A 13,487-nucleotide genomic window follows, 5' to 3' on the forward strand; every position below is an offset into this window, starting at 1 on the left:
TGATATGTGGCACATAGAAACATGTAGCAGAAAACAATATTCACACTTGTTTCCGAGCTATCCTGTGTGACTGTGTGTGTGAACATGTGTACTTTTACATAAAAAAGCAAGAGCTAGTGTGAATACTGTGCATCACACATTAGTCTGCTATAGGTGAGTGGTTGCCATTCCCTTATTTTGTGCATCGTTCCAGCCAGGAAATGGTTGGTTGGTTGGTTTTGGGGAAGGAGACCAGACAGCGTGGTCATCGGTGTCATCGGATTAGGGAAGGATGGGGAAGGAAGTCGGCCGTGCCCTTTCAGAGGAACCATCCCGGCATTTGCCTGGAGTGATTTAAGGAAATCACGGAAAACCTAAATCAGGATGGCCGGACGCGGGATTGAACCGTCGTCTTCCCGAATGCGAATCCAGTGTCTAACCACTGCGCCACCTCGCTCGGTCCAGCCAGGAAATACTATTATCATTATAGAAGAGCACTTGGCAGTATATAAGCACATATAATATGATAAATGGCAAAGCTTTCTGATGAAGTCCTTGATTCAGAGTGACAACATGCACACACAGTCACTACAGCCCAAATGGGGCAAGTAGTGATGATCTGATTAGTGTATGATGTGGGAAAACTGAATGGGCTAGGTTGGGATTGGGATGAGAGAGAAGCAGCAGAGTGTGGTGATATGTCAGAGTGAAACATGTACATACATGCAGGTAGATGGCTGCCACAAAAGAAGGGAGACAGTGGACAGGGTAGGGGGTTGCTAGAAAGAATGCTAAGAAGATTGTGGTAGGGGAGTGTTAAGGATTTAAAATAAGAGATGGAAATAGGGAAAGGGCGATAGAGGAGGGTGGGGTGACATACACATGGAGGAAAGAGTGACACTTCAGGTGTTGGTAGTATCAGATTGTGAATGCCAACAAAACTGGCTTTCAACTTTGTGATATGCAAATGTGTCTTTGTTTCTCTGCAGAACATTGCAAGTTGGGTGAAAGTTGTGTAAGTGAGAAGGGGAGTCAGATTAGAAACTGTTCTATGTTTTTGAAGATGTGGCAGGTAATTAAAAGAAATTGAGACAATGGGTGACAAACTGTATGTGATAACTTTAGTCTCTATAGGGGAAAAGTCGTAACAAAAAGCAAGGATATGAGAAATGGAAGAAACTGAAACAAATATCTGCTCCAGTTATTAGGATTGTGGGAGAATAGAAACAAAGAAGCTCCTTATGGTCTCATATGAGGAGTATTTAACGAATGCACAAAAGCTTTTCAGTAGAATTAACTCTGTCATCATGTGTTCACTATGTGGTGTATGGAAATACTACTTCTATTCCTCAAGCTAGCTGAATGCATTTTGGATTTTGTTGATGAAGCACTGTTCTGAAAAATAAGTTACTTTTTGTCTCAGTAACATTTTCATCAATCATGTGCTGATTTTAACAGCTGTGTATGCATAAGAAATTCAAACAATGAACCGTAGGAGAGCAAATATTAAAGGAGCATTATCTAAGCTGAATGACTACATTGTGCAGTCGACATGGCAAATGAAAACAACATACATAATGGTTTGTAACTAACGACTTATGCTGAACTAGTACAGTTTACATTCAAATATTTAAGACACCCACAAAGTGATTTATCACTGCACTTATTACAAATATTTGGGTTTGTGGTTTTGTAAGAGGAAATATAAATAATCAAATAAATTTATGGTATCCTAGGGTTTTAGTATTGTTAGTCATTTATTTTTTAAGGTTGAGGTTAACTCAGCAGGAAAGTTTAAAATGAAGACATGTAATTCAGAATTACAAAGAGTAGTTGCATCCCAGTAGCACGGTATAGCAGCAAGGTGCTAGAAAAACCTAAACAAAATGGCTCAGTCCACTGATAAAGTGGAATATGTACAAGAGGTTGTCATCAAGTTTTAACTACCACCTTGAAAATGTAAATTTGCATAGTTAATTTTTTGTTTGTTTGCCAATAACAGTGATTCCCCCATGCCACAGTACCAAAGCATGCTGTTAGAGGAGCCAAAACAATATGCACAGCCCATCTCCACTTTATCAATGGACTACATCATTTGGTTTTGGCACCTCTAGTGGATGACTATGGTGCTGTGGCATGGGAATTTCAGTGTGTTATAAGACTGCAGACATTAAACTGCAAACTAATAAAGCATGAATTACATAATTTTATTTTTTCTAGGTAATAACCAAAACTTAATGACTACCCCCAAATATAATAAAGTCTTTAAACACAGCAAAAAATTTGTGGATGTGAATGCTTGAGAGATGGTGGTACGGGAGACTCAGAATGCTAAACACTGCAGCTGTATCTATTTACTGTACCCAATCCTCCTCTATTCATTCACAGAGAAGAATTTTCCTTTATGTTTGAGGAAGTTGCTTTCATTCCTTTTAATGTTGGTTGCCTAAATGGTAGTAGTCACTTTCAGAACTTTAAAACAGAAGTGTCACATAAGTGTTCAGATGATGTAGAAAAACTGTGTGTGTGTGTGTGTGTGTGTGTGTGTGTGTGTGTGTGTCACTCGTGTTGGTAGAAAGAGAGAGACAAATTAACCAAAATAGGAATATCATAATTTTATACTAAAATAGGATCACTTTTTAATATAAAGTGATGTCACAGGAACTCATAGTCTTTGTATGATATGTGTGACACCTTATCTTGCCTTAAGTAATCACATTCTTCTCACAAGAAAATTATTACCAGCAGAAACACACACATAAGAAACATATACATCTCACAGATAACAAACGATTGTTAAGTATAACGCACTTCCGAACTGTTCTTTATGCTAATAATTATGAGTCATAAATAATGGTACAGGGCAAGGCTAGAATAATGCAACACATGGCTTATTATATTTTTTCTCATTATTATGTAATAATTACCACTACGACAACATAATTTATATTTTAAACATGGCTGAAATATAGAGAAAGTTGCTTTAATTCTCTTTTTATCATTGTCTAGCGAGCTGTTATGTCACTATCAGCACCTTAAAATTTAAGCGCCACAAGCATGTAACTAACATCAAAGAATACGAAAACTGGGTGTGAGGTACACATGTGAGCGGCAAAGAGGAAAACAAATTAAAAACAATGGAACTGCATTCCTTTTTTTCCCAGAAATAGGATCACCTTATATTAAAAAGTGATGTCAGAGGAATTCGTGGTCTTTATATATTTGTGATATCCTAGCTCACCTTAAGTCATCACATTCTTTTAAATTTTTCATAGTTAACAACTAACAACAAAACCAGCTATAAAATTACAATAGTTCAGTGTAATTTATATAAAAAACTTATACCTGCATACACATACCTCAGGTCAAATCAATTGTGGATACAGTAACCTAATATATAACCGAATGAGGGCCAGATCATGATGTCAATAACATTTTGTCAACATTTTAAGACAGTAATGAAGAGCCCAAGATGTTCAATTTATAGACTTCACCAGTTACTGATATTGTAAGCTTTGCTTGATGTTCACAAACAGTACATAAAGACAAATAACACTTGAATTTGAATGTGTGTATCTGCTAGAGTATTAGAAAGAAATGTATGTATGTGAAGTATTCTGTGGCTAAACATATTCGCTCTCATCCAAAAAAATTTGCTCCATATTGTAACCAAATATTCTCATAACTTTTGTAAAATAAACCAAACATGTTACACAACTGGATTTAGCAGACAATTTACAACAAAAATAATGTGCTTCAGAACTGGCCCCTACCCCACTTAATTTCAATTATTTTTCTGGATCTGCCATGTGGAAATATATGGATAAAAAGAACGAAATTTTAAGCTCTAATTTGTATCAACACTGAGAATAATGGTAACAGAGTGGAGCAAAAATTAATACAAATATTATAAGCCAATTCCTATGTTATAAAAAGCACCAAGTTTCAGTGTTCTTAAAAATGAATAGTTGTGGGTCCTCAAGAATTTGATTTACAGACATGAAAAAGGAGAATAATTCCATTTACAGTGAACATCTCTACATGGAAGCACGGGATTAAATTAACATAACCAATCACATAATATCTATGAAATCTGACAGAAAGGAAGGAAAAATATATTCATCTCATACTCCAGAGGCATAAGAATATGTGCATATGACACCGGGTAACATTTTTAAGTACAATATATCGGTAAATAAATACGACATATCATCAAATTCTACTACTTTTCTTCCTTCAAAATTTACAATTTATTGTAAAACATTTAATATATTCCCTGAAAAGTGTGCTGCTGCTGAAAACTGAAGCTCTTTTCTGCAATAACAGGTATTATCTTTTTATCACTGAGTGTCTTGTATTTGTAAATCCTTGAATAGTGAGTTGTAAATTCTGTTACATGAGCTATCCTAATAACATATTACTCATATGGACTGCAAAGAAAGAATTTCAAATGCAGAGATATTTTGTACCATGAATATGACTTGAAAAATACACTTACTACACTAAATCACAGACAATAATATAACAATAACAAATTTAAAACAAACCTATTAATACTGGCAGCTTTATGAACACTGTGATTTATGCTGATGTCCCTGCATTATTACACTAAACATTTGGGGGACTCACCATGTGATATGCACACACACATAACAAAATAAAACAAAACATTCTATAATACAATGTGTTAGGAAGATGATGATGATGATGATGATGCGTTGCTGTGGGTCTGTAAAATGAACTGACAAAGTTCTACTGCACTGAGAAAATAAATTTTCATACAATAGTCATGTTTTGTTTCTAAAATTGCCAGATTCAACCTAGAGTGTAAGTAAAATACCTGGAGTGCATTTTGTCAAATGCAAATGACCTGTTGAAAAAACTTCATACTTTACATCACTGTCACCAGAATTTACAACATTATTGTTCACAGCTGATTACTCTTGAGAGTTACAAACAGTTGTTTAGTGACTGAATCATGGTGGGAAACATCAACATATCTCTGGTTCCTCTGAGAGATTGAGTCACATTAACTATGTGTTAGCCATCCAAAGGCGGTCCCAGGTAGACCATGGAAACTTCAGTGTTCCCATACACTGCAGACACCGAAGGATATAGTCTTTTATCTGGGAGACCTGTCAACAAATCACGAATGTCAAAATGAAAGAATTTACTGCTGAAATAGTCACAAGCATTATTTATGTGCATGTCAAGCATAAAAATGCTTCTTGAGGATAAAGTGCTATACCAACAAACTGAGAATTAATTGCAGAACAGCTATGAAATATCTACCTATATCAAAGTTTGTGTACAAATTTGGAGCAGTCCAATGGAGTTTTACACCAGTTCACAGTCAGCAGCAGGACTGGATTAAGGTTCAACAGACAGAAGCAGCTACTTGGGGCATCAAACAACACAAGTCACCACTTGGGGCATCAGGTTGAGCGGCGCACCAGAGATGCCCCTAGTGCAAAATTTGTACACAGGGTGCATCACAGTTAGTAGTGAAATAAATAAATAAATAAATGCTCGCTAAATTTTGATTTATTTTAAAGTTCTTGTACCAAGACCATAATGAATGTATTGGGAGGGAGGGCGGGAAGGGTAGTGGGGGTGACTAATGATGTTTCTTGTGTGGAACAAATGTTCTCAAGGTGGCCCTGGCTTGCAGTCACATCTTTCAAAGATGAAGGTGACTTCAATTACTTTTGTATTCTAATTACCTAGCAGAAACATTCTATACATCATAATCAGGCTATCTCATTATAATGCAGAACATGTCTGCCCAGGATATCCTTCAGCAGTCAGCAGTGAAATGATATCCTATGATGTCACAGACGGTTGGTTTCTTATCAAAGTCCTAGTTAAGCATTGAGCTCAAAGTCTTGCCAACATAGCTAATGGGAGCAATACTGCGGCTGTTTTCGTGTTTCCATGTTTTAATAAGGAGAATTATGGTAGTTTCCTATCAAACATTGTGAAACTGCCCTGTCTCACTGCTTAAATTAAAAAGAGCGGAGCATCTAATGCCTTATAACTGACACTGGCATTAGAGAAGGGGCACAAGCTGACTTGGAAAGGATGGGGAAGGAAATTGACCAAGTAATTTTGTATGGAACCATCCTGGCAACCAACTTAATGATTTAGGAAAACCATAGAACATCTGCATTTCTGTGAACAGATGAGGCTTCGAAGCCCACTCCTCTCAAATGCATGCTCTGTGTTTTCTTTTGCCTTCCAGTTAAGAGGAAGGGCAGTTGTAAACTTCAACAATGGTGTAACCACAACTACTCTTTTTATACAGCTCTGTGATGACAGAAACCTAGTTCAGGCTAGCAGGGCAGGTAATTTTACTGAAATTCTTGGACACTGTTGGAGGGGTTGCATCTGGAACCCTCTGGAGAGGACCATTCTTCATTACACTAGTTCTAAGTATCTCCCAGGTATATTTTGCTAACTGAAATGCTGCATAGTTCTCTGCAACTGAGTTGTGCTTGAAACCTGCCAGTGTCAAGTGCCTGTCTTACATCAGTGAGTACCACTCCTCATTCCATCCAGAAACAGGTTGCTTCTGATGCTGGCCTGAAATCTTTGGCACGGATGCACTAAGTCATATGCATTCACTGTATGCTCCAACCATTCCTGTACACTAGTCAACTGGCTGTGCCTGAACAGAAAGATAAAGGATCCAATCTGACAGAATTAATATTTCACTCTTCAGTAGAGTGTACACTGTTGCATAACTTCCTCACAGATTATTAATGTGTGCCAAACTGGAACTTTGATCTGAAACCTTGTCATTCATGGGTACCCTTTGACTGACTGAGCAATCCAGGCATGACTCATGACCCAACTTCACAAATTTACTAATCCCAAATACCTTGGTGAGTGCTATTCAGGTGGTTCTTTTCATGGACTTTTCACTTTCACAGGTATGTCCAAATAGGGAATATATCAATGAAGAGCAGGCCTTTAGCAGTTTCTTACTGATAAGTATCTGGAATTATGGATGATGGGCATAATAAGACACTGAGCATACAGAGCAATCCCTTAGCAGCATTAGACATATATCTCTTCTAATTAACTGAGCTTCACTGAACATTGTGTGCACTAAAACTGTCACAAATCTGAAATTGTCGAGGAGTTTCATGATGTGGTTGTTGAGAGTTTCAGTGTCTAGGCCTTTATGTGCTGGCAGCAACAAGGAACATATAATTGTCCTACATGGTACATTCCATTGAAAAGAAACCGTCCACAAGCTACTGATGACGATGGCATGTATGAGCAATTATTTCTTCATAGTAGGCAGGGTGCCACAGCCATGAATTTGTTGAATACTGGCGACAGTTTTTCCACCGAGGCTTTTTTTAGTAAGACCACTTCTTAGCTACACAACTAACTTCAGCTTAAAAAGCCATTTTTGAGTGTTTACCTGTATATACCTGTATAAAAAAGCACACTAAATTACCATTGCAAAAAAAGAACGCAATGGTGCAAATGTAACATAACTGAAAATTAGTTACCCAGAACTAAGTGCCATATGCATGAAAATGTGATGTGCTACTTTTCATGATAGTTAACATCACATATCTCTGATGTTTTGACAGGTAGTCAGTGCACTTAACTTGGTCAATGTTACATCTTTGTGCATCTTCTTGCATCTTAAGTGCACCAACTATTATATTGTTTGAATTTGCTACCATTTTCATGCATATGGCACCTTGCTCTGTGTAACTATTTCTCTATTACAAGGGTTGGAACTTTAATGGTGGCAACTATTTATTTACAGCTCGTACAAAACCCGTTGCCAGCGATGTAGAAGTTGTAGGATACTCTTAGCAGTGCCAGTTGTGTTGACAGTTCGAGTGGTGCAGTCTATTGCCCGACGAATTTGTAGCAGTTATGAAGTGAATGCCGTGAAGTGTTTCCTTCAGTTTAAAAATCGAGCTGAACTTACGAGGGCTTAAGTCAGGGGAGTGCAGTAGGTGGTATAGTACTTAGCAGCCCCATCAGTCAAACAAATCAGTAACAGCTTGCACTGTACGTGCTTGAGCACTTTTGATCTCCTTCCTTCCAGTGTTTGCCTATTAATCATCTTTAGTCTTTACCATGCGTATTTCTCGATGACTATTTTGATTTATCATTAATCTGAGCAGAGTTTATGAGAAGACTAAGTTAGCACCTGCTGCTTTGCATGGTCTGCACAGATTTTATCTTTATTTGTTCAAATTTTTATGTTGTTCATGAATTGCAACAACTTCTAAACTTTTCATGCTAAATAAGTTCATAGAAGCAGTGTCTGTGCAGAAAGTACTTCTGACCAAAATGCGATTCTGGTAGCTGGAGTCAGAGGTTTTGTTAATCGTGCTTTTTGTACTCTTGTTGTGGTGTTTACATCGGAACTTAATCCCCTAATACATATTTCTTTATATCCAACCAGTAAGTGAAACACTAATTTTCATATATTTACCTTTAACATGTTTAATGTAATAAAATATTTTCTTAAAAATTTTCATCCTTTTTTTTTACCCCCTTAGTGGTTGAATTTACAAAAATGCTTAAACACGTATATATAATTTATTTCTGACTGAGAAACCATATACCAATTATTGTAGTTCTAGCTTCAAAATTGCCTTAATAATGACATTTTTCAAAAAGCCTTTCCCCCCTATTTCACCTCCTTAGGAGCATAATTTCAAACAATCCCTTCTTAAGCGATGCCTACATTATAAGATCCACACCCTCTCCTAATTTCAGGTTTTCATTCTTAGCAGTTTGGGTTGGGCGTTGATGAGTTGATGAATAAGTCTGGCCCTATTCCATCCCCTTAGAGGTAGAAACAAGTATTTTTTCCATTTCTAAATGAGAAGACAAATATCTGTTGTCATAGATACTGGTATAGCTTTCAAAATGCTTTCACACTCATATATTTTCATAAAACTGTTCACCTCCCTATTTCACCCCCTTAGGGGTTTAGTATCAAAAAACAGTGAAGTGTGTACTTTTTTATTTCTACAAGAGAAGGCAAATGCAAATTTACATAGATTTGTCTTCAAAAAAAATGCTTGCTTAACGAAATATTTCCATAAAAAATTCCATCACCTATTTCTCCTCCACACGAGCTCAATTTCAGTGAAACATGTGGTTTTTATTTCCAACCAAGAAGCCAAATTCAAATTTTCATAGATTTACCATTAACAATGGTTTCATAAGACTCCCCTTTAGGGGCTGAGTTTCCGAACCCACTGGAACACATTTTATTTTATTTATAACTGTTCCAAAAACACTGAAACACATGTTTTCTATTTTTAACTGAGGATTCAAGTGCCAATTTTCATGAAATATTTTAGTACTTCTTTGATAATGATTTTTTCAAAAAACTTTCACCCACAGTTGCACCCCTCTAAGGGTCAAACTTCAAAAAAAAAAATATGCTGAAACAATTTATTTCTTTATTTCTAACTAAGATACCAAACACCGATATTTGCATGTATAGCTTCAAAACTGCCTTAATAGCAAAATGTTTTCAAAAAATTTTTAATCCCTTAGGGAAGCAATTTTGAAAAATCCCACCGTAAATGATGCCTACAGTATATGATCAAAATCCTCTGTAAATTTCAAGTTTCTATCCTTAGTGGTTTGGGCTCAGCTATGATAAGTCAGTTAATGTGTCAGCCAGTGGGGACATTGCCTTTTATAAATAGAGGTTGTTACATCAAACAATGTCAGGCTAGTCACAAGAAATCTAGTACTTAACTGATCTATTGTCATAGAGATTCAGATCATTCTATGCACTGTGTAAGGGCACTAGTGTCCAAAATTAAAGCAACAAACTGCTACTTCCCCATCCTGTATCTAATTCACGATATAATCATACAGACTGTCAACAGATGTCATTACGATCGTGTTCTGCATGGAAGACTGCATTCCAATCAATGGACAACCATGCCAGCAATGACATCACGGGGACTATCAAGCTGGGTAATGTTTGCAAGGTATTCCCACATCCACAATCGCTGTGTACACAGTCACAGACAGTACAGTATTCCACAGAGAAGATAACTATGTACACACTGCTTTGGAAGGCGATAGGAGGAATGGAAGCAGGAGAGTCACAAATTGATATAGCCTGATAGCTTAATGTGAATCGTTCTGTTACTTCTTGGACCAGGTGACAGTTTAGAGAGACAAACTACCCCAGTGACCAGGACAGGGCCAACCATATGTGACGCCAGAAAGAGTGGACCATTATTTGGCTATGACACGACAGTACCAACTTAGTACTGCACTGTAACTGGCATCTGACCTTGCAGTATCCCCTGGACGTGTTATATTGAGGCAAATGGTGTACAGAAGGCTTCAGCAGAGTGACCTTTACTGTTGGAGACCTATTGTCTGTTTACCTCTGGCGCGGTTTCAGAGAAGGGAACGTCTGATGTGGAGCCGTCAACGTGCCACCTCGACCTTCGAACGGTGGTCCAATGTTCTTTTCACAGATGAGTCTCAATTTGGTCTGGAGAGTGATTCCTGACAGATTTGCATCTGAAGGGCACATGGAATATGATTTTGGGACACAAACATTGTGGAAAGAGATCAATATTGAGGAGGATCCCTAATGGTGTGGGCAGGGATTATGTTCACCACTTGAAAAACTTTTCATGATATTGTACACATGAATCAGCAAGGTTTAACTACTGTCAAGTACCATGAGGAGATCTTGGGATCTCAGGCGAGGTTGTTGCGAGTTGCTATGTGCCCAGACTTCATATCAATGTAAGATGATTGTTGATCTCATTGAGCTTGGGTGACTGATATCTTTTTGGAAATGGAAGATATTGCACCCGTGGTGTGATGCGCTTGCTCTCCTGATTTGGATCCCATAGACAACGTCTGGGAGGCACTACAGAGAGAGGTTGCATCATGTCAGCAGCCATCAACCACTCTCTAAGCCTTTTGAGCAGCTCTGCAGAAAGAATGGGCATTATTGCCTCAACATGAGATTGATCACATCATTCACAGCATGTCCCATCATAGTCAGGCCTGTACTGGTGCCAGATGTGGTCACACCTCATATTGAGCACATTAACCAGTTGACGGAAAATCCATTAACTTGGCAAAAACGAAGAACATTTTTGTCTACTATTATGCAGGTTGCATTTGATTACCTACTGTATTCTTTACAATGTTTCTATGTTAGTATCACCTGTTTTGTGGCAAAATAAGAACAACCTTGCAAAATTTCCATTTGTTGTTTTAATTTTGTACACCAGTGTCTAATGTCACTAGCGCACTACACAGTAGAAAGTTATAATTGAGTTACCAGTACATGGCATTGAATTTAACCACACTCAAAAAGTCAAGAACTTAATACACAAACATTTTCAAAGGTATGCAAAGTAGATAATTGTAGACAAATGTAAGCAGTAATGCAAACATCACTTACCTCTGAAAGCAACACCAAGGAACTCATAATTTTTTTCGAATGACAATGTATTATCATCACAATCGAGTATAACTCTTATTCTTTCGCCAACCTAAGACAAAACAAATAGAAACAGTGGTTAAGATTTGAGGATCACAAATCTACGTATCTGTGTGATAACGACATATCAATAATTTCATGTGTAACTTAAAACAATGATGATACCTATCAATGATAGAAACATTATGAAATTTAGCTTCTGCTTATTACCAAACTGATTCTGTTCTGAAGCAAAACAAAACCTGAGATGGACATATGGATAATGTGCTCAACCTTTGCAATACAAGTTGTGATTGGAAATGACAACAAAGTTAAACCAAATTACATTTAGAACATTCGTTTGTTTCCATTTGGACATTACATCATAAAGAAAAAACAAACAACTGGAGAAGCAGTAGCACCCTAAAGCAATACCAAAATGTGGTACAAATTTCTGGCTGGAATCAGTCCCAATCATTTTAGCTTTCAGTTTCTTTACAACATCAATCACAACATTTTACATGAAAAGTACATTCATAAGCTTGTATAGCTCCTCTTTTTGTCTTGGTTATCTCTTTTGCTGTTTGGCTATTTGCTTATGCAATATCTACCAACGCTACCATATTTTTCTTAAAAAGTTATTTTCCCCTTACATTTTTGTAATCATACATTTTATTTGTACTATTATTTCTGACCTACCTTTTTGCAACTCTATAAGCACACTTTAAGGGGTGCGGGGAGGGAGAGAGAACACCCATACTATTAGTAACATAAAATACTCATTACTTTCAATAAAAGTCATGATTAGTGATTAACTGGTACACTGACTGCTCATCTATGTCAGAGACATCAATGTCTACCTATTCTTCTCAAAACAAACTGTGATCGTGTTAGATACTGAATGTGGACTTTTGATCAAATTTTCCAGTTTATTGCAGATCTAAAAAGAAAAACAAATAATACTAATTTCAAATCTAGACATGACATGCCTCAGTCAAGTTGTGAAATTTGTTTCAAATGCTCCCAATGTCACAAAGTGAAAATAACTATTTTCTTGGAAGAAAGATGGTAAAACCTCGTTGTCCAGCACCTCAATGTAACTGTTCTGATACAAGATAAATGTCACCTCAACCAAAGGACTGACTTTCATGTAATTTAAACATCCATGAAATGTCACAGTCTCCCCCATATTTTGCTGCTCATAATTTGTTGTCTTCCTCTAAGGTTTTCAGAAGTTTACGGTAAACTTGTCAATGTGTATCATTCACACTTTATCATGATTGTGATTTGTTTAATCAAATAGTGCATTTCCAGCCCACTGTTCCTGTTCTCTAAAACCAGGCAACTTTGTAGGCAGAAGTGAGTAAGGACTTCACTCTCACAACTGTGCACCAAATAATCTCCTAATACAATTTTCTTAGTTCCTGCATCACTGAGGTGTGGACTTTTCCTTACAAGCTGTTACACATATTGGACATATTTACAGTTGTGGTATATTGTAAGCATATTGTGGTCAGAAATCTAATGTTAATTTCATGTGACTAGAAAGTTTCCAATGCCATCAAACCAAAAATGTATCATACAGTGATACACGAGTGGATATGTGTAAATTCTGCTGTATGAACTTTAATTTGTCCAAAGGCAGTCACCCCTTTCTTGGCATTTCCTCTCAAATTTTGCATTTTCACACGACAAACAAGATAGGCATTGTGCTACACTCCTCCATGGAGACTGAATACTAATTTACAATCAATAAGTCTTTGATTCTCCTTTACCACTCCCTAATTGTTGCTCCTATTTCTTAAGAATAGGAAACCAAATTTTAAGACACTTGAGAATATTTAGTCTTGTTTTGTGTGTTTTTGTTGTTTTTATTATTTCTGTGAATTCAGCAACCATGTATTTCATTATTCATTTTGCAGTTTTTCACACCTGATATTTTTCTTTACATCATATTTAGGAGTGTGGATTACTGATGCACTTAGTACACAAACAGTGATGGCATGCACTTCACACTGCTTTGTAGAGTGCAGATGGAGATGTACAA

General features: G+C 36.9%; 1 protein-coding gene across 1 annotated transcript in view; it reads right to left on the reverse strand.

Moving 5' to 3' along the window:
* Positions 1-4,993: 4,993 nt before the first annotated feature.
* Positions 4,994-13,487, reverse strand: part of LOC126235800 (F-box/SPRY domain-containing protein 1) — an 80,419-nt gene continuing 71,925 nt past the window's right edge. The window contains exons 2-3 of the mRNA XM_049944620.1: positions 11,423-11,513; positions 4,994-5,114 (exon numbers count right to left, since the gene is read on the reverse strand). Coding sequence (XP_049800577.1) covers positions 5,020-5,114; positions 11,423-11,513 — 186 coding nt within the window. The 3' untranslated portion in view covers positions 4,994-5,019. The remainder of the gene's footprint in view (positions 5,115-11,422; positions 11,514-13,487) is intronic.

Source organism: Schistocerca nitens, chromosome 2 (genome assembly GCF_023898315.1).
Source record: "Schistocerca nitens isolate TAMUIC-IGC-003100 chromosome 2, iqSchNite1.1, whole genome shotgun sequence".
Lineage (NCBI taxonomy): Eukaryota > Metazoa > Arthropoda > Insecta > Orthoptera > Acrididae > Schistocerca > Schistocerca nitens.